The following is a 26079-nucleotide window of genomic DNA, read 5'->3' as shown; positions in this document are numbered from 1 at the left end:
TGACTTCTGCACCTTTCCAAAATCTGTTTCCCAATCTGTTCCTCCACATCTCTGCTACTATTGGGGGGCCTATAGAAAACTCCTAACAAGGTGACTGCTCCTTTCCTATTTCTGACTTCAACCCATACTACCTCAATAGGGTGATACTCCTCAAACTGCCTTTCTGCAGCTGTTATACTATCTCTAATTAATAATGCCACCCCCCCACCTATTTTACCACCCTCCCTAATCTTATTGAAACATCTATAACCAGGGACCTCCAACAACCATTTCTGCCCCTCTTCTATCCAAGTTTCCGTGATGGCCACCACATCGTAGTCCCAAGTACCGATCCATGCCTTAAGTTCACCCACTTTATTCCTGATGCTTCTTGCGTTGAAGTATACACACTTCAACCCATCTCCGTGCCTGCAAATACTCTCCTTTGTCAGTGTTCCCTTCCCCACTGCCTCATTACAAGCTTTGGCGTCCTGAATATCGGCTACCTTAGTTGCTGGACTACAAATCCGGTTCCCATTCCCCTGCCAAATTAGTTTAAAGTACCTCTCTTAATATTGCTACATACATATGATCTTAATAAATGGGACTGGAGTCAGTTCATACCCCTCCCTCACTCACAATGCCCAAAAACGATTAAAATTAAATCATTATTTTGACAAGTTGGCCCAGATTTAGAAATAAAAAAAATTGTAAATCAGACAGCAACTTCCAACGATCACGTGCTCAGTTCAACTCAGAAATCATAAGTTGTTGTCCAATTTCCCCTATTCCTCAAGTTTTGCTACAACAGCATCTCTCCAAAAAGCTCCGCATTAGAACGTGTGAAAGGGCACGACAGAAATGCACCAGAAAATAGAGAGTCAAGGCTTGCCCATTCCAGTTAGTTATTTGTTAAACAGTGCGATGCATCTTAATTAACGGCACACTTCTTCAGCACTGTCACAAAATGCGGAGCCCATTAAGAGTCCCGACAAACCACATTCCTGAGCAGAGACCAGGAACTACAAGTTCCAGCATGCCCTGCGAGTTTCCACACGAACACAGGTTAAAGAGCGGATGGCACACATGCAATCCAACGTTTTAGAATTCTTTGGGCCAGGGACAAGTGACCAATGTGTTTATGTGGGAAGGAAGTGTGAAAACTCAAGTCAAGGGACCCAGGAGTGGGATACCATAACAGAGCAATCCCACTACAGGGAGGTCAAACCAGGAGAAAGAAAGAACACACCAGGGAAGCAGCAACCAGGAGAAGCAGACGACCGGCAAGAAGAGCAAAGAAAGAGGCTCCAAGCAACGGAGAGTGAGTACTCGGAGAAACCCTGATAAGCTGAAACAGCAGCTGAAAGCTGGTGACTCCATGCTGTAGGGAGCAAAAGTAAGGAACAAAAGTAACTGTGTAACAGTGGTGCTCTGCTCAGCATGGCTGAGGAACTGAAGGTGTGCCTGCAAGTTGGTGCTGGAATGCAGATTTGGGAATCCAGTGGAATGTAGTCGCAGGAAACAAGATTAAACCATGGAAAGAGTGGGCAGTCACTGAGGGAGTCCGAGTCGGAGCGACTTCTGGAGGGAATTCCGAGGCCACATCTTTAAAAGGGAGGCGTGAAGACTTGAAATTTCATAAGGAAAACAGAGTTTCAGTGAGATTGGTTGACTCAAGGTGTATGAATACCTAGGTGGGTTGCTGAGAAATCATGGGATCGGTCTTCGTCACATCTGCCATTTATTGTGCAGCGTAGGATGTTCAACCAGTTTGTCTGTTAATTTACAGTTACCTAATTAATCCTGGAAGCAAAGTGCAAGATCGACATTGTAAATTGTTTTATCTTTCTGACCTTGTGTACCAAAGTTTATTTTCTGATTTAAAAAAGTGGAATCTTGTGACTTTTTTCACTTAGCAACTACCTTGGATCTCAAACGTCGTCTGCTTTAAATAAAGTTACTGGTTCCTAACTGGATCCCAAAGACTTGGGGGCGGTCGACGATCATGAGTCTCATTCCATCAAATTTTAATGCTGGTATGTCAAAAATATTTTTTCACCTTTGCTTTGTCTCTTTACTCTTCTTTTTTATTTTTATTTTTTTATATTTATTTTTATTTTTTTAATTTTTATTATTTTTATTCTCCTCCTTTTTCACATTTTCTCCCACATTTACACCCATCAACAATAAACAATAGTCAGCGAGATATGTCAATCCCCATAATAACAACGATCCCATCCGCCCACCCTCCCCCAAACCTCAGCCCACATGTTTACATAAACAAATGACACAAAGGAATCAGGAATTCCCCATAGTCACCCTTAATCTACACAGCCTCTCCACCCCCCCCCCCCCCCCACCCCATCCACCCGCCCCCAACTAATGTTCGATGTTATCCAGCTCTTGAAAGTGCATAATAAATAGTGCCCATGACTTGCAGAACCCCTCCGCGCTTCCCCCTCAGTTCGAACTTAACCTTCAAGGGTCAAGTATTCCAACAGGTCCCCCTGCCACGCCAGGGCACTGGGTGGAGAGGCTGCTCTCCATCCCAGCAGGATCCGCCTTCGGGCGATCAACGAGGCGAAGGCTATGATATCTGCCTCCGCTCCAGTTTCCAACCCTGGCTGGTCCGACACCCCGAATATGGCCTCCTGGGGACCCGGGTCCAGTTTCACACGCACCACCTTGGAAATTACCCTAAACACCTCCTTCCAGTACTCCCCTAGCTTTGGACAGGACCAAAACATATGAACGTGATTCGCGGGCCCCCCCGCAACGCTCACACACATCCTCTACTCCTTCAAAAAAATCGGCTCATCCTCTCCCTCGTGAGGTGCGCTCTATACCACGTTCAGCTGTATCAGCCCCAACCTCGCACATGAGGTGGAGGCATTCACTCTCCGGAGCACCTCACACCAGACCCCCTCCTCTATAGCCTCTCCCAACTCTTCCTCCCACTTTGCTTTGATCCCTTCCAGTGGTGCCTTATCCTCTTCCAGAATAGTTCAGTACACCGCTGACACTGCCCCCTTCTCCAGTCCCCTTGTCGTCAACACCTCCTCCAGCAATGTGGAGGCTGGTTCCTCTGGGAAGCTCTGTATCTCCTTCCTGGCAAAATCCCAAACCTGCATGTACCTAAACCCTGCTCCAGCCCACACTTCGCTTCCAGCTCCCTCAATCCTGCAAACCGACCCCGAAGAAACAAATCTTTTAGCGTCTTAATCCCCTTCTCTTCCCATTTCCGAAAACTTCCATCCCACATCCCTGGCTCAAATCTGTGGTTCCCCCGAATCGACATTTCCCTTGACCCTAAACCCAACCCGAGTGTTGGCGAAACTGCCTCCTGATTTTCAATGAAGCTATTATTACCGGACTCCCTGAATATTTCCCCGGAGCTATCGGGAGCGGCGCTGTTGCAAGTGCCTTCAGCCCCGACCCCCTGCACAAACTCTCCTCCATTCTGACCCACTGAGAATCCACCCCTCTGACCCAGCTCCACACTTTCTCTTCTCTTTACTCTTCATCGACCTTTCACTCTACTTTGTTTTCTGCACATGGTTTCACATTAAATATTCTAATTTACCCTTCCTGCTTCACACTCTGCGCGCCTCAGGATTTTTTAGACAAATTGCTTTCCCTGTTCACACTGATCCCAGATCCCTTGCAGAAGATGCTTCGCCAAATGGGTGTCCAAGAGTAGGTTCGAATGCACAAGTCCGCAGGTCTCCAAGCAAATACAAGTGTGATGAACGGATGGTGCTGTTCACTGGCCGGGTCTGCAAAATCTTGCATATTTGAGGAATAAGCTAGTGATGTCAAGCTGTCGCAAGCTACACTTAAAAGGAAATAAATCATTACCTGAAATTTGACAGGACAAACGTACTGAAATCATAAGCAGGAACCAGCTCACTGGAAGGAAAGGAAAAATGAACTTTAAAAATAGCACTACTGTTATCCAGTTTGTTGACTTGACAGCAAGTGTACACATTTCACCTTCACTTAGTTGTATGGAGGCAGAACCCAAAAATAGCGTTCCTGCATCTTCCAACAGGCATCAACATATATTTCAAATGATATGATTACTTTACTTGCCTCTCAGATATCCTGGATAAATAAACAAAACATTTGTGTCTCAGAGATCTTGACAAGAGTGAGTAACATTGTTGGTACTGCATGCAGAGAGAAATTCTTGCAGGTCTTGGGCACAAGGCTGCCAAGACAAGATGAAAACCAATATTGATAGGTCATATCTGACACAATGTACATTTTAAATTAGACATAAAATAATGGAGTACAACTCTTTTGAAAATCATTTACTCAGCAGCATTGCTTTTTCACTTGTTTGAAACATCTGCTGTCAAACAAAAAGGAGAAACAATAATCTATTTTTCCCCAATAGCAGCTTGCTTTGGTCCAAAATGCTTGGAAGCAGATGGTATGCAATCTCAAATTAAAATGTGCTGTCCCTAGGGGGTATTGCCCCTTGCACCCCCACTCTGCCCACTGAGCGTAGTTTAGGAGCACAGCTCCAAGATTTAGGCTGGGAGAATATCAGCGGTGGAGGTGGGATATCTTGTGGCAATAAATCCTTCCAGGGCTGTAGAAGGCATGCAGGGCACCACAGACCTAAACTAATATTTATAATGTATTATCTTTTTTTTGTTTTTAAAGTATGTTTATTCAAATTTTCCAACAACATTTTTAACAAACCCCCCCCCCCAATTACAAAAAGAAACACAAACACAAGTCAAGAATTATACAAAACTTTTACATTGGGTTTCCCCATATACAGTAACCCCCCCCATATGGCAATCAAGGGTAACCCCCCCCCACCCGAATTCCCCCCCCCCCTCCTCCCCTACCCTTGGGTTGCTGCTGCTGACCTCCTCCTAACGCTCCGCGAGATAGTCTAGGAACGGTTGCCACCGCCTGAAGAACCCCTGCACAGACCCTCGTAAGGCAAACTTTATCCTCTCCAGCTTAATGAACCCTGCCATGTCATTTATCCAGGCTTCCACACTGGGGGGCTTCGCATCCTTCCATAATAACAAGATCCTCCGCCGGGCTACCAGGGACGCAAAGGCCAGGATACCGGCCTCTTTCGCCTCCTGCACTCCCGGCTCGTCCGTTACCCCCAATAGTGCCAACCCTAACTCGGCTTGACCTGGACTTTCACCACCTTGGACATAGTCCTCGCAAAACCCCTCCAAAACCCATCCAGTGCCGGGCACGACCAGAACATGTGGACGTGATTCGCCGGGCTTCCCGAGCACCTCCCACATCTGTCCCCCACCCCAAAGAACCCACTCAACCTCGCCCCTGTCATATGCGCTCTGTGAATAACCTTGAATTGTATTAGGCTGAGCCTGGCGCAAGAGGAGGAAGAATTAACCCTACTCAGGGCATCAGCCCACAGACCCTCATCTATCTCCTCCCCAAGCTCCTCCTCCCACTTGCCCTTTAACTCCTCTACCGAGGCCTCCTCCTCTTCCTTGAGCTCCTGTGAAATCGCCGACACCCTGCCTTCTCCAACCCATACACCCGAAATCACCCTGTCCTGAGTCCCCTGTGCCGGGAGCAGCGGGAATTCCCTCACCTGCCGCCTCACAAACGCCCTCACTTGCATATACCTGAAAGCATTTCCCGGGGGTAACCCAAACTTCTCCTCCAGCGCCCCCAGGCTCGCAAACGTCCCATCTATAAACAGGTCCCCCATTCTTCTAATCCCTGCCCGATGCCAGCTCTGAAATCCCCCATCCATCCTTCCCGGGATGAACCGATGGTTCTCCTGAATCGGGGACCAAACCGAGGCTCCCACCTCGCCCGTGCCGTCTCCACTGCCCCCAGATCTTCAACGTCACCGCCACCACCGGACTCGTGGTGTACCTTGTCGGCGAGAGCGGTAGCGGTGCCGTCGCCAGCGCCCTGAGGCTCGTGCCCACACAGGACGCCCTCTCCAACCTCTTCCAAGCCGCCCCCTCTCCCTCCATTACCCACTTACGAATCATCGCCACATTGGCGGCCCAATAATAGTCGCACAAATTCGGCAGAGCCAGCCCTCCCGTCCCGACTACGCTCCAGAAACACCCTCTTTACCCTCGGGGTCTTATTTGCCCACACGAAACCCATGATACTCCTACCTACCCGTTTGAAAAAGGCCTTGGGAATCATAATGGGAAGGCATGAACACAAAGAGAAACCTCGGGAAGACCATCATTTTAACCGACTGCACCCTGCCCACTAGCAAGAGTGGCAGCATATCGCATCTTTTGAAATCCTCCTCCATCTGCTCCACCAACCGCGTCAAACTGAGTTTGTGCAGGGCGCCCCTACTGCCAGCCACCTGGATCCCCAAGTACCTAAAGCTCCTTTCCGCCCTCTTCAACGGCAGGTCGTCTATCCCCTTTCCCTGGTCGCACCACAAAAGAGCTCACTTTTCCCCACATTGAGCTTATACACCGAGAAGTCCCCATACTCCCTTAGGATCCGCATGACCTTCGCCATCCCCTCCATTGGATCTGCCACATACAGCAACAGGTCGTCCGCATACAGCGACACCCGATGTTCCTCTCCCTCTCGGACCAGTCCCCTCCATTTCCTGGACTCCCTTAATGCCATGGCCAGAGGCTCAATTGCCAATGCAAACAGCAAGGGGGACAGGGGGCACCCCTGCCTCGTCCCTCGGTACAGCCGAAAGTACTCTGACCTCCGCCGATTCGTAGCCACACTCGCCACCGGGGCTCTATATAGCAATCTGACCCAGCTGATGAACACCTCCCCGAATCCAGACCTTCGCAGCACTTCCCAAAGATACGCCCACTCCACCCGGTCGAAGGCCTTCTCCGCGTCCATAGCTGCCACTACCTCCGCTTCTCCCTCCACCGAGGGCATCATAATCACATTGAGGAGCCTCCACACATTAGTGTTTAGCTGCCTGCCCGTTACAAATCCCGTCTGGTCCTCATGAATCACCCCCGGGACAGAGTCCTCAATTCTCGTGGCCAGCACTTTTGCCAGCAACTTAGCATCCACATTGAGGAGCGAGATCGGTCTATACGACCCACACTGCAGTGGGTCCTTGTTCCACTTCAGGATCAGAGAGATCAGCGCCCCGGACATTGTCGGGGGAAAGGTCCCCCATCCCTTGCCTTATTGAAAGTCCTCACTAGCAACGGGCCCAGCAGGTCGACGTATTTCCTGTAAAACTCGACCAGGAACCCATCTGGCCCCGAGGCCTTCCCCGCCTGCATGCTCCCTAAACCTTTAACCAGCTCCTCCAGCCCAATTGGCACCCCTAAACCAGCCACCTCCTGCTCCTCCACCCTCAGGAACCTCAGCTAATCCAAAAATCGTCACATCCCCTCTTCCCCCGCTGGGGGCTCAGATCAGTACAGATCCCCATAGAAGTCCCTAAATACCTTTGGGGGCGTACTGGCACTGGAGGGTGTGCAGAGGAGGTTCACTAGGTTAATCCCAGAGAATATTCTCACCGCACCGTATTCCCCCAGCTATCCTTAACTCCACCTATCTCCCTCGCTGCCTCCCTCTTACGAATCTGGTGTGCCAGCATCCGACTCGCCTTCTCCCCATACTCATACGTCGCCCCCTGCGCGTTCCTCCACTGTGCCTCTGCTTTCCCTGTGGTCAACAGGTCGAACTCAGTCTGGAGGTTCCGCCGCTCCCCGAGTAGTCCCTCCTCAGGGGCCTCTACATATCTCCTGTCCACCCTTAAGATCTCCCCCACCAACCTCTCCCTCTCCCTGCTCTCTCTCTTCTCCCTGTGGGCCCTGGAGATTAACTCTCCCGACCACCGCCTTTAGCGCCTCCCAGACTACCCCCACCTGCACCTCCCCATTGTCATTGGCCTCCAAATATCTTTCAATGCACCCCAGCACCCGCCCGCACACCTCCTCATCCGCCAATAATCCCACATCTAGACGCCACTCCTAACTCCAGCTCCACCCAGTGCGGGGCGTGGTCTGAGATGGCTATGGCCGAATACTCCGTTCCCTCCACTTTCGGGATTAGCGCCCTACTCAAAATTTAAAAATCTATCCGGGAGTAGGCTCTATGGACGTGGGAAAAGAATGAAAGTTCCCTGGCCTGGGGCCTGACAAACCTCCATGGATCCATTCCCCCCATCTGGTCCATAAACCCCCAAGCACCTTGGCCGCAGCCGGCCTGTTACCCGTCTTGGACCTAGAGCGATCCAGTGCTGGGTCCAGCAGAGTGTTGAAGTCCTCCCCCCATTATCAAGCTTCCTACCTCCAGGTCCGGAATCCGACCCAGCATGCGCTTCATAAATCCAGCATCATCCCAGTTCGGGGCATATACGTTTACCAGTACCACCCGCACCCCCTGCAACCTACCGCTCACCATCACATATCTACCTCCATTATCCACTACAATATTCATTGCCTCAAACGACACAGGCTTCCCCACCAGTATTGCAACCCCTCTGTTCTTCGCATCCAGCCCTGAATGGAATAACTGTCCTACCCATCCCTTTCTCAGCCTAACCTGACCCGCCACCTTCAAATGTGTCTCCTGGAACATAAAATGGACTGAAGGCGGACGTGGTTAAGTGCGCGAACACCCAGGACCTCTTGACCGGCCTGTTCAGGCCCCTCACATTCCAAGTTATCAGCCGGATTGGGGGGCTACTAACCCCCCCCCCGCCTCCTTCCGACTAGCCATCTCCTTTTCTAGGCCAGCCACGTGCCCGCACCTTCCACACCCTCCAGTCCCCGAGACGGCGGACCCCCACCCCGACCACCTCTCCTACTTCCAGCTCCCCTTTGGCCAATGCAGCAGCAACCCTACCCCCCTCTCCCCCCGTTAGATCCACATCTAGCCCTTTTGCTTCCCCCATAACACTCCCGTAAGTCAGCTGACTCCTGCTGACCCCGGCCTCTCCCGCCATTCCATCGACCCCCTCCAGTGTGAGAATCCCCCCTTCCCCTCCCTGGCAGTCAGTGTGCGCTCCTCTCCAGCACCGCCCCCCCCCCAAACCAGCCCCCACCCCCGTCCTTCCCCAGCGCGGGAAAAAGCCCGCGCTTTCCTGAGCTGGCCCCGCCCCCTCTGGCGTAGCTCCTTTTGCGGCCTTACCCCAATTCCCCATCCCCGGGCCTCCACTCCCCCTCTTCCTTCGTGGGGGTCTGCCCCTCTAACACCGACGCCCACACTCTCCCACAGTCTCCCCATCAAATCCTTTTACCCATCCCCATCCAGCACCCAAACCAGAGGAACATTCCCTAAACGTAATAAACACCATATACACAGTAAACATCCCCCCACAACAGACCCTCAGTTTGCGTCCAACTTTTCAGTCCGTATAAAGCTCCATGCCTCATCAAGCGTTTCGAAATAGTGGTGCCGATCCTGGAACGTGACCCACAACCGCGCTGGCTGCAGCATACCGAACTTCGCCCCCTTCCGATGGAGCAACGCCTTAGCCCGATTGAAACCAGCCCTCTTCTTAGCCACCTCTGCACTCCAGTCCTGGTAGATTTGGATCTCCGTGTTCTCCCACCTGCTGCTCCGCTCTTTCTTGGCCCATCTCAGGACACACTCTGTCCATAAAGCGGTGAAACCTCACCACTACAGCCCTTGGCGGCTCGTTGGCCTTGGGTCTCCTTGCTTGGACCCGGTGAGCCCCATCTAGCTCCAGAGGCCTCGGGAAGGCTCCCGCGCCCATCAGCGAATTGAGCATTGTGCTCACATATGCCCCAGCATCGGGCCCCTCCACTCCTTCGGGGAGAGCAAGAATACGAAGATTCTTCCTCCTCAACCTATTCTCCAGGTCCTCAAATCTTTCCACCCGCCTCTTATGCAGTGCCTTGTGCGCCTCCACCTTCACCGCCAGGCCCAAGATCTTGTCCTCGTTCTCCGAGGCTTTTTGCCGCACCTCCCTGATCGCCACCCCTTGGGCCTTCTGGGTCTCCACTAGCTTCTCAATCGCCGCCTTCATTGGCGCCAGCATTTCGGTTTTCAGCTCCTCAAAGCAGCGTCTAAGAAACCCCTGCTGCTCCTGCGACCACTGCGCCCATGCTGCTTGGTCTCCACCCGCCGCCATCTTATTTTTTCTCCCTCTCACTTTTCGTTGCTCCAAGATCACTTTTTTCACCGCTCCACTCCTGGTCCAATCCATATAATTTCGGGGGGACCTTGCTGTTACCTTCCCACACTGGAAGCCGTCGAACAATTGCCTTTGGGGCCCCTCTAGAGAGCCCAAAAGTCCGTTCCCGGCGGGAGCTGCCGAACGTGCGACCTACCTAGGCATAGCCGCAACGGGAAGTCCCCTATAATGTATTATCTAATATTTAAGATTTAGAAGCAGGAGTAGGCCATCTGGCCCCTCGAGCCTGCTCCACCATTCAATGAGATCATGGCTGATCTGTTGTGGACTCAGCTCCACTTTCCGGCCCGAACACCATAACCCTTAATCCCTTTATTCTTCAAAAAACTATCTACTTTTATCTTAAAAACATTTAATGAAGGAGCCTCTACTGCTTCACTGGGCAAGGAATTCCATAGATTCACAACCCTTTGGGTGAAGAAGTTCCTCCTAAACTCAGTCCTAAATCTACTTCCCCTTATTTTGAGGCTATGCCCCCTAGTTCTGCTTTCACCCGCCAGTGGAAATAACCGGCCCGCATCTATCCTATCTATTCCCTTCATAATTTTATATGTTTCTATAAGATCCCCCCTCATTCTTCTAAATTCCAACGAGTACAGTCCCAGTCTGCTCAACCTCTCCTCGTAATCCAACCCCATCAGCTCTGGGATTAACCTAGTGAATCTCCTCTGCACACCCTCCAGTGCCAGTACGTCCTTTCTCAAGTAAGGAGACCAAAACTGAACACAATACGCCAGGTGTGGCCTCACTGACACCTTATACAATTGCAGCATAACCTCCCTAGTCTTAAACTCCATCCCTCTAGCAATGAAGGACAAAATTCCATTTGCCTTCTTAATCACCTGTTGCACCTGTAAACCAACGTTTTGCGACTCATGCACTAGCACACCCAGGTCTCTCTGCACAGCAGCATGTTTTAATATTTTATCATTTAAATAATAATCCCTTTTGCTGTTATTCCTACCAAAATGGATAACCTCACATTTGTCAACATTGTATTCCATCTGCCAGACCCTAGCCCATTCACTTAGCCTATCCAAATCCCTCTGCAGACTTCCAGTATCCTCTGCACTTTTTGCTTTACCACTCATCTTAGTGTTGTCTGCAAACTTGGACACATTGCCCTTGGTCCCCAGCTCCAAATAATCTATGTAAATTGTGAACAGTTGTGGGCCCAACACTGATCCCGGAGGGACACCACTAGCTACTGATTGCCAACCAGAGAAACACCCATTAATCCCCACTCTTTGCTTTCTATTAATTAACCAATCCTCTATCCATGCTACTACTTCCCCCTTAATGCCATGCATCTTTATCTGATGCAGCAACCTTTTGTGTGGCACCTTGTCAAAGGCTTTCTGGAAATCCAGATATACCACATCCATTGGCTCAATCTACTGCACTGGTAATGTCCTCAAAAAATTCCACTAAATTAGTTAGGCACGACCTGCCCTTTATGAACCCATGCTGCGTCTGCCCAATGGGACAATTTCCATCCAGATGCCTCGCTATTTCTTCCTTGATGATAGATTCCAGCATCTTCCCTACTACCGAAGTTAGGCTCACTGGCCTATAATTACCCGCTTTCTGCCTACCTCCTTTTTTTTTTTTTTAAAACAGTGGTGTCACGTTTGCTAATTTCCAATCCGCCGGGACCACCCCAGAGTCTGGTGAATTTTGGTAAATTATCACTCGTGCATTTGCAATTTCCCTAGCCATCTCTTTTAGCACTCTGGGATGCATTCTATCAGGGCCAGGAGACTTGTCTACCTTTAGCCCCATTAGCTTGCCCTTCACTACCTCCTTGGTGATAACAATCCTCTCAAGGTCCTCACCTGTCATAGCCTCATTTTTATCAGTCACTGGCATGTTATTTGTGTCTTCCACTGTGAAGACCGACCCAAAAAACCTGTTCAGTTCCTCAGCCATTTCCTCATCTCCCATTATTAAATCTCTCTTCTCATCCTCTAAAGGACCAATATTTACCTTAGCCACTCTTTTTTTAAATATATTTGTAGAAACTTGAATGCTGCTCCTGTCTGATTCAGTGAAATGTTTCATTCATGCACCAACTGCAGGAAGTTGTAGCACGATGTGAAGTGAACACAGGTCTCATGTTACAGACCTCTGCCTGCTTTTCAAAATAAGATCATCTCATTTGCACTTGTAAATCAACAATACCGATTGTAGCCAACTGTGTTCTTGCGCTTCTCCCAGCAGCCACTAGATGGGGCACCTGTCCATCCCAGATTTGTACTGAAAAATAGCAGGCGCCCTCCACTTTGTATTTGACAGCAGAGGTCAAAGAGCTCATCCTGGCAAATAGTGCATTGCATTTCCAATACTGTACCATCCAACAAAGTCCCACAATTAGTACAGCAGATTGCAACAAGCACAATATGGAGCAGGCTGGAACTAATAGTAATTTCTCAGTTACAGAGCAACTTTATTAACAACCCTGTGCTTCCGGCCATAAATGAGGAAGAAGTCTGATGCAACATGTTAATAGCATTTTAGCAAAGCTTCCTTTCTCCTTTCTGAAACTCCCCCATAACAGCCTCAAATGCCAAATCAAACCATGCTGCAAGCCACGATTTAACATGAAATCTTGTGAAATAAAAAAACATAAAACTGCTGAAAACACACGTTGGAAGCCATGTCAGAACTGAAGATAGACAGGAATGTCAGTAAGGTCGAGGGCGAGAAGCAAAATTGTACACCAATCGCATTGAGGGAAGTAGATTAAGTTGCCTGCAAACTGCGTAATATTAAAAAAAGACACCTGTGTATTGTCAGCATTTGTGTTCACCCCCAAAATGTCATACTCCGCCTTTTCTTGCTCATGACACCTATTGACCAGTTATGTATTGTCAGCATTTTCTGTTTGTGTCAGATTTCCAGTTTTCCTGTTTTTGTTTCATAATACCTGGTGAAGTCTGGTGGGACAGGTGTTGTGACAAATGAAGCCATGGGTTTACGATGCACTTGTTGGAACATTAGCAGGATTTCTTGACTTTTCAGAATTAACTCACTTTTACTGCAGGATCGCAGCTGCAGGGAAACAAAAACATCTGCTAGACTTCATTTCAGAAATAGATTTACAAATATCAATTTAAAAATAAGCAATATGAATGCACGGGTTTGGGGTCTGTATCGCTCGGTGACCTCTGCCCTCTTGAAGGTGTGGCAAATCATGCCCACTTGGCACTAGCTGCCTGGTACCTCCTCCAGGTACCCTTTTATTTTTTTTTAAAAGGTAGGGATCAGCAGCCTAGGCTATCATAGTGGCAACGGCAGCTGAACACAATCTTGTCTTCACCTATGTATTCTCCATTAAGCTCGGTAGCAATTGGAGGGAGAGAGGGGAAAATTTTTCATCTCCGTTGCCAGAGCTAGCTGTGGCACCACCAACACTACCTTAAGTAACTTGCGACAGACTAGGACTTCAGATATTAATAAGCTGCCCCAGTCAGTACTGGTGTTTTTCGGTACAATTACCAGCCTAGTCATCGCAATAAAAGTTATAATTTTGTTTGGTCTTACTGAGGGACACAATGCAACAAATGGTGAGGGGAAAAAAACCCGGTATCTTCAGTAACTGTGAATCCAAGCTGCTCTGATATTTCCACTTTGGTTACCTGATGTTCTACTTCCTGTAACAGTGACTCGAGCAGCTCTGTTTCCTGAGTCAGTGAGGTCTTCTGACCTAGAGACAAAATATTTTGAAGCACCACTTATAACAGGTATAGTTTTGAGAATGTTCATGCTGCAATTCACATGCTTTTTTATCCTTTCATGGGACCTGGATGCCGCTGGCTAGCCAGCACTTTATGGTCCATTCCCAATTGCTCGAGAACTGCTACATGAACTGCTGCAGTCAATGTGGTGCAGGTACACAGTGCTGTTCGGAAGAGAGCTCCAGGAATTCTACCCGTTCTCCCCGTGTTTGCGTGGATTTCCTCCGGGTGCTCCGGTTTCCTCCCACAGTCCAAAGATGTGCAAGAAAGGTGGATTGGCCATAATAAATTGCCCTTAGTGTCCAAAAAAGGGCTTAGGTGGGGTGCTCTTTCCGAGGATTTGTGCAGACTCAATGGGCCGAATGGCCTCCTTCTGCACTGTAAATTCTATGAAACAGTGAAGGAACGGCGATATACTTCCAAGGTATATAGTTTGGAGGAATTTGCAGGTGGTGGTGTTTCCAGACATATGCTGCCCTTGTCCTTCTAAGTGGACAAGGTTGGAAGGTGCTGTCGATGGAGTGTTGTTGAGTTTCTGCAGTGCATCCTGTAGATGGTACACACTGCTGCCACTGTGCGTCAGTGGATGCTGAAGGTGGTGAGTGGTGCGCCAATCAAGGGAGCTGCTTTGCCCTGGGTGGTGTCAAGCTTCTTGAGTGGAGCTGTACTCTTCCAGGCAAGAATAGAATATTCCATCAAACTCCTGACTTGTGCCTTGTAGATGGTGGACAGACTTTGGGGAGCCAGGAGGCGAGTTACTCTCCACAGAATTCCTAGCCTCTGACCTGCTCTTGTAGCCACAATATTTATATGGCTGTTCCAGTTCAGTTCACCACCCCCAGGATAATGAGGAAGATAGCACTGCTAGGGGGAGAGGAGAGGTCAATGACAGGGCACGGATTATCTCTATCCAGTGAGTGGATAATATCAAGATATCTCAATTGTCTAAGGCAGCAGCAACCACTGTAGGTCATGTGCAGGGTGCCAGAATCAGCCTCCTGTTGTGTGGTCATAAGTGGGTCTGAAGCTGACCCATTGAAAGATGTCACATCTCCTGGTGTTGTCTGCCTCATACGCATTTCATTTGTTCATCAAACCAGTACATTATCCACCTCTGGGCTACATGCTGTTGAATTGAAGTGGGTTGCACCACAGCAAGGGAATACATTTTAAAAACATTTAAGTCTTGAATTTCTGGTATATGGTAAAGATATATACTGTACCCATTAAAGTTATAAGTTTGTTTTTCAGATGTGTATCTAGTCTCGCGATCATCATTTCCACAGCATTCCTAATCTCTCGGACACGCTCGTCCTTTGCGCTACGTACTGCTTCCACATTCCTCTCCTGGTGGATATAGAATAAAATTATTTCTGTCAGAAGCTAAATTTTAAAAAACTTAGGAAAAAGTGCAATAAATATCACTTACAATGCAGAATGCATCTGTAAACTCCTGACCTCACATTTGTTTTAAAGTTAGCTTGAATGACTAATTTGGTTCTTCAATATTGAAAAGAAAAATCAGACTAGGGAAGGGAGTGATTAAGTGTGTGCTTAACTTAACTCAAATTTAAGTGAAAGTTAAATTTTACAAATAATTTCTGCACCAAATGTGCATCTAACTATGCGCAGCAGTCTAACAGTCGTAATTGGTATATATTTTGCTACAATCGCTAGTCCATGCAGAACCCTTAATGAAAAATGCCAGAATAAAAATCAACACAATCCTTACAAATATTTTTGTTAAAACGGGGAGGGTACTCCAATCATCAACTTTCTTCCCATCATAATTATTAGCCTTTTTAGACACTCAAGGGTCAAGAGATTTGAATGGAGCCAACAAGTAAACGTCCTGTAAAAGCCTTGTATGAAATAAATTTGGCCGTTCTCAGCCAATCTCCCAGCAGCAACACTCCCGCCAAAGCTTGTCGGTTCAACCTCCACTTGAGACTTAAGCACATAATTCAACTTAACAAGTCCAGGATCTGATGTTGAATTGAGGCTCTGTCTCAAGATTTCACAACTCTATTCAAAAGATGAGCTGCAGAGGTCTTTTGTGTGTCATGGTCAACATTTAATCCCTCAACTGATGCAATCGGACTGTGGAACCTTGTGCACTTCAAAAGTATTTCCTTGGTTGTGAAGTTCTTTGGGACATTCCAAGGTCCTGTACTCATCAGAGCATTCGCAAGAATACCAAATGTAAGGGGAACAACAAAACACAGTTCATGAGAAGAGTGCTGATTGGTTGGCAAAGTGAACTCAGATTGGTCGAGGTGTTGAACGCCTTGATCCACTGCAATTCGCATACCGCTGCAACCGGTCCACATCAGACACCATTTCCCTGGCCCTACACTCATCCCTAGAGCATCTCGAAAACAAGGACTCCTACATTAGACTCCTATTTATTGACTACAGCTCCGCCTTCAACACCATAATCCCAGCCAAGCTCATATCAAAGCTCCAAAACCTAGGACTTGGCTCCCCACTCTACAACTGGATCCTCGATTTTCTGACCAACAGACCACACTAAGTAAGAATGAACAACACCTCCTCCACAATAGTCCTCAACACCGGGGCCCCGCAAGGCTGCGTACTTAGCCCCCTACTCTACTCCCTGTACACACACACAACTGCGTGGCAAAACTTGGTTCCAACTCCATCTACAAGTTTGCTGACGTTACGACCATAGTGGGCCGGATCTCGAATAACGAGGAGTCCGAATACAGGAGGGAGATAGAGGGAATGGTGCAGCGACAACAATCTCTCCCTCAATGCCAGCAAAACTAAAGAGCTGGTAATTGACTTCAGGAAGCAAAGTACTGTACACACCCCTGTCAGCATCAACGGGGCAGAGGTGGAGATGGTTAGCAGTTTCAAATTCCTAGGGGTGCACATCTCCAAAAACCTGTCCTGGTCCACCCACGTCGACGCTACCACCAAGAAAGCACAACAGCGCCTATACTTCCTCAGGAAACTAAGGAAATTTCTATAGGTATGTCAGGAATAAGCAAATCACTAGGGAAAGAGTAGGACCAGTCAAGGACAGGGATGGGAAATTGTGTGTGGAGTCTGAAGAGATAGGCGAGATACTAAATGAATATTTTTCATCAGTATTCACTCAGGAAAAAGATAATGTTGTGGAGGAGAATGCGGAGACCCAGGCTAATAGAATAGATGGCATTGAGGTACGTAGGGAAGAGGTGTTGGCAATTCTGGACAGGCTGAAAATAGATAAGTCCCCGGGACCTGATGGGATTTATCCTAGGATTCTATGGGAGGCCAGGGAAGAGATTGCTGGACCTTTGGCTTTGATTTTTATGTCATCATTGGCTACAGGAATAGTGCCAGAGGACTGGAGGACAGCAAATGTGGTCCCTTTGTTCAAAAAGGGGAGCAGAGACAACCCCGGCAACTATAGACCGGTGAGCCTCACGTCTGTAGTGGGTAAAGTCTTGGAGGGGATTATAAGGGACAAGATTTATAATCATCTAGATAGGAATAATATGATCAGGGATAGTCAGCATGGCTTTGTGAAGGGTAGGTCATGCCTCACAAACCTTATTGAGTTCTTTGAGAAGGTGACTGAACAGGTAGACGAGGGTAGAGCAGTTGATGTGGTGTATATGGATTTCAGCAAAGCGTTTGATAAGGTTCCCCACGGTAGGCTATTGCAAAAAATACGGAGGCTGGGGATTGAGGGTGATTTAGAGATGTGGATCAGAAATTGGCTAGCTGAAAGAAGACAGAGGGTGGTGGTTGATGGGAAATGTTCAGAATGGAGTACAGTCACAAGTGGAGTACCACAAGGATCTGTTCTGGGGCCGTTGCTGTTTGTCATTTTTATCAATGACCTAGAGGAAGGCGCAGAAGGGTGGGTGAGTAAATTTGCAGACGATACTAAAGTCGGTGGTGTTGTCGATAGTGTGGAAGGATGTAGCAGGTTACAGAGGGATATAGATAAGCTGCAGAGCTGGGCTGAGAGGTGGCAAATGGAGTTTAATGTAGAGAAGTGTGAGGTGATTCACTTTGGAAGGAATAACAGGAATGCGGAATATTTGGCTAATGGTAAAGTTCTTGGAAGTGTGGATGAGCAGAGGGATCTAGGTGTCCATGTACATAGATCCCTGAAAGTTGCCACCCAGGTTGATAAGGTTGTGAAGAAGGCCTATGGAGTGTTGGCCTTTATTGGTAGAGGGATTGAGTTCCGGAGTCGGGAGGTCATGTTGAGCTGTACAGAACTCTGGTACGGCCGCATTTGGAGTATTGCGTACAGTTCTGGTCACCGCATTATAGGAAGGACGTGGAGGCTTTGGAGCGGGTGCAGAGGAGATTTACCAGGATGTTGCCTGGTATGGAGGGAAAATCTTATGAGGAAAGGCTGATGGACTTGAGGTTGTTTTCGTTGGAGAGAAGAAGGTTAAGAGGAGACTTAATAGAGGCATACAAAATGATCAGGGGGTTGGATAGGGTGGACAGTGAGAGCCTTCTCCCGCGGATGGATATGGCTGGCACGAGGGGACATAACTTTAAACTGAGGGGTAATAGATATAGGACAGAGGTCAGAGGTAGGTTCTTTACGCAAATAGTGAGGCCGTGGAATGCCCTACCTGCTACAGTAGTGAACTCGCCAACATTGAGGGCATTTAAAAGTTTATTGGATAAACATATGGATGATAATGGCATAGTGTAGGTTAGATGGCTTTTGTTTCGGTGCAACATTGAGGACCGAAGGGCCTGTACTGCGCTGTATTGTTCTATGTTCTATGTCCACATTGACTCTTACCAACTTTTACAGATGCACCATAGAAAGCATCCTATCAGGCTGCATCACAGCCTGGTATGGCAACTGCTCGGCCCAGGACCGCAAGAAACTTCAGAGAGTCGTGAAGCGCTAAACAAAGTTCTGTACTACCAAACAACTATTTGTACATCCTAGCATGCTGTACACAAAGGTCAGAGGTCTCCTGAATGCCTCTCTGGCCCCTTGGACACAAAGCGACAAACTGCTCTGCAATTTGAAAGCTTCGCTCTCAGCTTTTGAAACCTCACCAACCTAAAGAACTATCAAATGCCGATTCTGTATTGGTTCAGTAAGGTTGAATGAATCAATAGCAGCCAGATACTTACTTCATTTTGGCCTATAACAAACTGATTTCAAAGAAATCCAAAAGAGTGTGATAATTAACTTGCATTTATAAAGCTCCTATAGACTTGCAGTGGTGATATGTAGAAGGGCAGTTGTACATGAGGTGGCTCCCACCAGAGAACTTTTAATTAAGCCTTTTTCACATGATTTTTGGAGATTTGGGCTGGACTTGTTAGATCAATGGGTTAAGATTCCCACGTCATAGGGATGCCCAATAAATACAAGACTAGGCAGCAAAAAAATTAGGAAAAGTAGAAGTGGAAAGCCTCTCGAGCTGTGAGGAAAATGGTGGGAGGTTCCTGCAGCATAATGACCATTCCACTAACCGATGAGGTGCTGACAGGCATCCTCGCGGAGGATATCAGAAACTGGAAAGCCTCGCGAGCTGTGAGGAAAATGGTGGGAGCATCCTGCAGCATAATGACCATTCCACTAACCGATGAGATGCTGACAGGCTTCCTCGCGGGGGATATCAGAAACTGGAAAGCCTCGCGAGCTGTGTGAGGAAAATGGTGGGAGGTTCTGGCAGCATAATGACCATTCCACTAACCGATGAGGTGCTGACAGGCATCCTCGCGGGGGATATCAGAAACTGGAAAGCCTCGCGAGCTGTGAGGAAAATGGTGGGAGCATCCTGCAGCATAATGACCATTCCACTAACCGATGAGATGCTGACAGGCTTCCTCGCGGGGGATTATCAGAAACTGCAGCAGGAGGATCACAAAAGAACGATTGAGGGGGTGATCTCCTCCATTCGAACAGCCTTGGCAAAGGTGGACTAAATGTTCAAGGCACAGGGCGCAGAGATAAAAGAGGAGGTGGCTCTTTCAAGGCAAAGCGCCCAGATCTCCTTTCCGGAAGTGGAGAGCATCGAGAGCCATGGTGGACGATTTGGAAAACTCACTCCAGAAGACAGAACTGGAGGATGGTTGGGTTGCCGAAAGCTTGGAGGATCTGAGCCCGACAAAAGTTTATGTCTCAGTTGTTTTGGAAGATCGAGGGGGAAGGGGAAATGGCGTCCTTTCCGGAGTTGGTTCAGGCCCATAGGTCGTTGAGGCAGAAACTCCAAGATTGTGAGCCATCGCACGCGATCATTGTGCGCTTTCACAGTTTTAAGACCAAGAAAGAGTTCCATGGTGGGCAAAAGATCATCAGGACTCCAGGTGAAAGGGCCATGTTGTGAGGAACTATGAAAATGTTGGAGCGGAGCTGGCCAAGGGGCGTGCAGGATTCAACAAGGCCATGGCTGCATTGTATCAGAGCAGTGTTTCCCTGTGCGCCTCGGAGTGACTTATCAAAAGATTACTATTTTGAAACTCCAGAGTTGTGCAGGTGGGCAGGGGTCGTGATAACTGAGAATGTTATTGGTTGGGAGATAAAGGTCTGGGGGTGGGAGTGTGAATTTTGGTGCGGTATTTTTGGGGCCTTTTGGAGCTTTGTACCTGGATTTTTACTGTGAGTATTGCAGGATGAGTGTTGTTGTTCATGTATCTTTGTTTTTGTCCCAGGAATGATTAAAGTTGGATTTGGGTGGGGGATGGTTGGCATTATGGGGTTTTGTTATGCTTTTTACTTAGCTAGCTAAATAGATAGCTAACAGGAGCGGAGGGATGGAGGTATCTTCAGCTCACACTGTGGGGGTGTTTTTAAGCATGAGCTTAGGTGTTTTGTTTTGTTTCGGAGGGACAGGGGAATGGTGGGAATCTTTGTTTGCTGGGTTATTTGGGGGTGGTATTGATGTTGGGGGTTGTAGTAGTTCGCTGTAACTTTTCTTTATTCTGACTTGATGGGGCAGTTGGCTACCATCTTGGTAGGTGCCGGCCCACTTAAGTAGTTGCTGAACTGGCCCACAGGGTGGATGGGGGGGCTAGACGACCCCTTACTTGGTTGGTCATGTGAAATGTAAGGGGTTAAACGTTCCGGTAAAATGATCTACGGTATTTGCACACCTTGCGAGCTTGAAGGCTGGTGTGGTGCTGTTGCAGGAGACCCATTTGAGGAATAACAATCAGACAAGGCTAGGTGAGGCAAGCATTTAATTCGGGATTTGACAGTAGGGCTTGTAGCCATCTAAGATAGCCACCTGCAAAGGACCATGGGAATTATGGCCAACCAAGGACTCAGACAGATACACAGCCTATGTGTATTTAAAACACAGGTAACCAGACCTGACCGAAACCCCCGCTCGTTTACATTTCAATGGCCCATTTTCCCAGGACAATAGAACTCCAATCAAGCAACCGGTACAGCCACAGACTGATTGGTGCCACTCCCCTTACTCAGAAAGCCCAACTGCCAAGGTCAATGACCGCTAAGGACCCACCCGGTTACCAAGGCACCCGCCCCTTTATTGACTGAAATCGAAGAGTGTGATCAGAGCCCTTTCGAACTATTGGGTCCAAGGTTAAGGGCCGCCCCAAATAGCGCAAAATCCCAGAGGGATAAAAGGGAGCACAGCCATGTGCTCTGTCTCTCTTGGATCCGGCCTGTGCCAGCCCAATTGCAGCAGGAACAGCCAGCTAAGTTCAAGACCAACGATCGCTACCTGACGGGTGAGCCCAGCAGAGACAGAGCCACTTTCTTCGAACCAGCCAAGTGAAATCCAGATAAAGGCCTTATCCATTTGCACAGTGCCGGTCGCCCTGAAGTTAAGTCTAGGTTATCGCAGCTGATAGGTGTAGCTTAACTCTTAGTAGATATTGTGTTTGCATGTTGAGATAACTCTTGTGTATGTAAATAAACCATCTTTTGTATGTAAATAAACCATCTTTTGAACTAACTAACTGGTTGTGTGGTCATTTGATCGATACAAGGGAAAGGCTTGTGGTTCACCAGCATAAATAAATAGAGCAACATTATTGGTGACTCTCGTGGGATTCGATTAGAAGTTACTTTGTCACTGAGAGAACCCACAAACTTTGAATCCAATTGCAAGAAAGAGAAAGAACCACAAGTGCAAGTCCCATATCCGAATTTTGGAAGTGTACACTAACCCGCATCGTTCCTAACAGGAAGGGTCAGGTAAACACGTTAGAATTGTGTACAACTATCGAGGGATTGTGAGCCGGAAAATAGCTTCAGCCATACCCACTGTTCAAATCGCCGCCTTATTCGCCTGTCCCAAATTAAAAGTAGAGAAAGAGATAAGATAAGTAATGGCCACTAAAGCAGTGGAAAGATTGATGAATCCACAGGAACCCACTCGGCTCTGTCTCTGCTGGGCTCATCCGTCAGGTAGCGATCGTTGGTCTTGAATTTAGCTGGCTGTTCCTGCTGCAATTGGGTGGCACAGGCCGCATCCAAGAGAGACAGAACACATGGCTGCGCTCTCTTTTATCCCCCTGGGATTTTGCGCTCTTTGGGGCGGTCCTTAACCTTGGACCCAATAGTTTGAAAGGGCTCTGATCACGCTCTTCGATTTCGGCCAATAAAGGGGCGGGCCTTGGTAGCTGGGCGGGTCCTTAGCGGTCATTGACCTTGGCAGTTGCACTTTGAGTAAGGGCAGTGGCGCCGATCAGTCTGTGGCTGTACCGGTTGCTTGATTGGAGTCCTATTGTCCTGGGAAAATGGGCCATTCATATGTAACGGGGGTTTCGGTCAGGTCGGATTACCTGTGTTTTAGATACACATAGGCATGTATCATAGGTTTGATTCATAAGAAAGTGTCTTTCGGCAGCTAAGATTCTGATAGATTTGAATAGGAGCTATGTAATAGTCAGTTCGTTACTGGCAGGTACCCCAGTGATCTTGGTCAATGCATATGCACCAATCATTTTTTAAAAAAAAAAATTTATTTACGGATGTGGACATTGCTGGTTAGGCCAGCATTTACTGCCCATCCTTATTTGCCCCATAGAAGGTGGTGGTGAGTTGTCTTCTTGAACCACTGCAGTCCATGTGGTGCAGGCATATTCACAGTGCTATTAGGGAGGGAGTTCCAGGATTTTGACCCAGTGATGGAAAGGCGATATATTTTCAAGTCAGGGTGGTGAGTGGGGTTCCTGGGTATCTGCTGCTCTCGTCCTTCAGATGATAGCGGTCGTGGGTTTGGAAGGTGCTGGCTAAGGAACCTTGGTGAGCTCCTACAATATATCTTGCCGATGGTACACATGGCAGCCACTGTTCGTCAATGGAGGAGTGACTTTTTTAATATATATAATAATCTTTATAGTCACATGTAGGCTTACATTAACATTGCAATGAAGTTACTGTGAAAATCCCCTAGTCACCACATTCTGGCAGCTGTTCGGGTACACGGAGGGAGAATTCAGAATGTCCAATTCACCGAACAAGCACGTATTTCGGGAATGTGGGAGGAAACCCATGCAGGCACGGGGAGAACGTGCAGACTCTGCTCAGACAGTGACTCCAGCCGGGAACCGAACCTGGGGCTGTTTTATCCTGGATGGTGTCGTGCTTGAGTGCTGTTGGAGAGTATTCCATTACACTCCTGACTTGTGCCTGGTAGACAGTGGACAGGCTTTTTTTTTGGGGGGGGGGTCAGGAGTTGAGTTACTCACCATAGGATTCCACACCTTTGACCTGCTCTGCTGGTCACAGCATTAATATGGCCACAGTATTAATATGGCTAGTTCTATTCGGTTTCTGATTAATAGTAACCCCCAGGATGTTGATTGTGGGGGATACAGCGATGGTAATGCCATTGAATGTCAAGGTGTGATGGTCAGATTCTCTCTTGTAGGGAGATGGTCATTGCCTGGCACTTGTGTGACACAAATATAACTTACCACTTGTCAGCAAAGTCTGGATGCTCTCCAGGTCTTGCTGCATTTGGACATGGACTGCTTCATTATCGGAGTCATTGCGAATGGTGCTGATCATTCATCTGCGAATATCCCCACTTCTGACCTTATGATGGAAGTGAGGTCAGTGATGAAACAGCTGAAGATGGTTGGGCCTAGGACACGGTCTGAGGGAAACTTACAGTGATGCGCTGGAGCTAAGATGATTGACCTCCAACCATCACAACCATCTTCCTTTGTGCCAGATATGACTCCGACCAGCGGAGTTTTCCCATTGACTCCAGTTTTGCTCAGGCTCCTTGATGCCATACTCGGTCAAATGCTGCCTCGATGTCAAGGACAGTCATCCTCACCTCACCTCTGGTATTCGGCTCTTTTGTCCGTGTTTGAACCAAGGCTGCAATGAGGTCAGGAGTCGAGTGACCTTGGTGGAACTCAAACTTAGCGTTTGTGGGCAGTTATTGCCGAGTATGTGCTGCTTGATAGCACTGTTGATGACTCCTTTCATCACTTTGTTGATGGAGAGCAGACTGATGGGGCGATAATTGACTGGGTTGGATTTTGTGTGTACAGGACATACCTGGGCAATTTTCCTATCGCCAGTTGCATTTGTGCTGTTTCTGGTGCACAGGATACACGTGGACAATTTTCCACATTGGTCGGATAGATGTCAGTGTTGTAGCTGCACTGGAACAGCTTGGCTAGGGGTGCGGCAAGTTATGGAGCACAAGTCTTCAGTACTATTGTTGGAACATTGTCTGGGTCCATAGCCTTTACAGTATCAGTGACTTCAGATCACATCAGCCTCAGCCAATATGATTCCCTCCACATCAGTGATGCTGGGGACCTCCGGAGGCCAAAATGGACCATCCACTCAGCACATCTGGCTGAAGATTGCTGCGAATGCTTCGGCCGTGCCTTTTGCAAACATGTGCTGGGCTTCTCCATCATTGAGGATGGGGATATTTGTGGAGCCTCCTCCTCCAGTGAATTGTTTAATTGCCCACCACCATTCACTACTGGATACTGCAGAACTGCAGAGCTTACAATTGATGCGTTTGTTGTGGAATTGCTTAGCTCTGTCTATTACTTACTGCTTATGCTGTTTGGCACAAAAGTAGTCCTGTGCTGTAGCTTCACCCAGTTGACACTTCATTTTTAGGTATGCCAGGTGCTGCTCCTGGCATGCCCGCTTGCATTCTTCTTTGAGCCAGGGCTGATCCCCTGGCTTGGGGATAATGGTCGAGTGGGGGATATGCCAGGCCATGAGGTTGCAGATTGTGGCGGAGTGAAATTTTGCTGCTGTTGGTGGCCCACATCACATCATGGATGCCCAGTGTCGAGTTGCTAGATCTATTCGAAGTCTATCCCATTTAGCACGGTGGTACACAGTGCCACACAACACGATGGAGGGTACCCTCATTAAAGATGGGACTGAAGACTGGGATACAGATTTCCTCAACCAGCTGCTGGCTTCTGTTCCTGTTCTGGACTAGTACCAGCTAATCCTGGGAGGGGACTCAATTGAGTAATGGACCCTCAGCTGGATAGAGGCCGAACATCCAAATTAAAAATATTTTTCTTTTTTCTCTTGGGTACATCATGTCTACTCTCAGATGGATTCCTTTGTGGTGGGAAGATCTCTGCTTTCGAGGGTGATGGGGTAGAGTATTTGGCAATAGTAATTTTGGATCATGCTCCACGATTTTGTGGATTTGGTGGTGGGGTTGGGCCCTGCTCAGAACCCTCTCGAAGGTTGTAAACAACGTTGTTGGCGGATAAGGGCTTCCTCGAAAGGGCTTCCTCCAACATTGGGGAGTAGATTTGTTTTAATTCGAGTGAGGAGATTTCGTCTTCCATGTTGTGGAAGGCTTTGAAGGCGGTCATTTGGGAGGGGGGGCGGGAAAGAGATAATCCTTTATAGGGCACACGAAGGGTAGAGAGGCAGAGGTTGGTGGTTGCCATCTTGGAGGTGGATTGTCAAAGTTCACTTGTCCCGATGCCCGAGCTGTTGGCAAGCAGAAAGAAACTGTAGTTGGAATGTGGATTGCTTCGACGGGCAAGGCGGTGCGTCGGCCATGACACTGGAGGGCGGGGGGGGGGGGGGGCGAGAGAGGGGAGAAGAGGCCAGCCCTCTGTTAGCATCCAGCCCTCTGTTAGCATATCAGCTGAGCCAGCAGGCAGCCTCTTGGGAAATAGTGCACGTAACAATAGCCTCCGCCCCATGTCATATGGTTTTTACAGTATACAGTTTTAGTATGGAAATATTTTCTGAATAAAAATGTTTTAAATTTCTTTCCAATTAAGGGGCAA

General features: G+C 48.2%; 1 protein-coding gene across 11 annotated transcripts in view; it reads right to left on the bottom strand.

The window, feature by feature from the left end:
* trim37 (tripartite motif containing 37) overlaps positions 1-26079 on the bottom strand; it is a 210467-nt gene that overhangs the window by 82253 nt on the left and 102135 nt on the right. For 10 of the 11 annotated variants that reach the window (XM_072469883.1, XM_072469882.1, XM_072469885.1 and 7 more), the window contains 4 exons: positions 15078-15201; positions 13756-13823; positions 13044-13168; positions 3838-3888 (listed from right to left, as the gene is read on the bottom strand). In XM_072469883.1, the coding sequence (XP_072325984.1) occupies positions 3838-3888; positions 13044-13168; positions 13756-13823; positions 15078-15201 (368 nt within the window). Of the gene's footprint in view, positions 1-3837; positions 3889-13043; positions 13169-13755; positions 13824-15077; positions 15202-23751; positions 25675-26079 lie in introns of those variants that run through there. The other variant, XM_072469891.1, reaches the window with a different exon arrangement.

This window comes from Scyliorhinus torazame, chromosome 12 (genome assembly GCF_047496885.1).
Source record: "Scyliorhinus torazame isolate Kashiwa2021f chromosome 12, sScyTor2.1, whole genome shotgun sequence".
NCBI lineage: Eukaryota > Metazoa > Chordata > Chondrichthyes > Carcharhiniformes > Scyliorhinidae > Scyliorhinus > Scyliorhinus torazame.
Note: the sequence above shows the minus strand (reverse complement) of the source record. Positions and strands in the feature narration are given on the sequence as shown.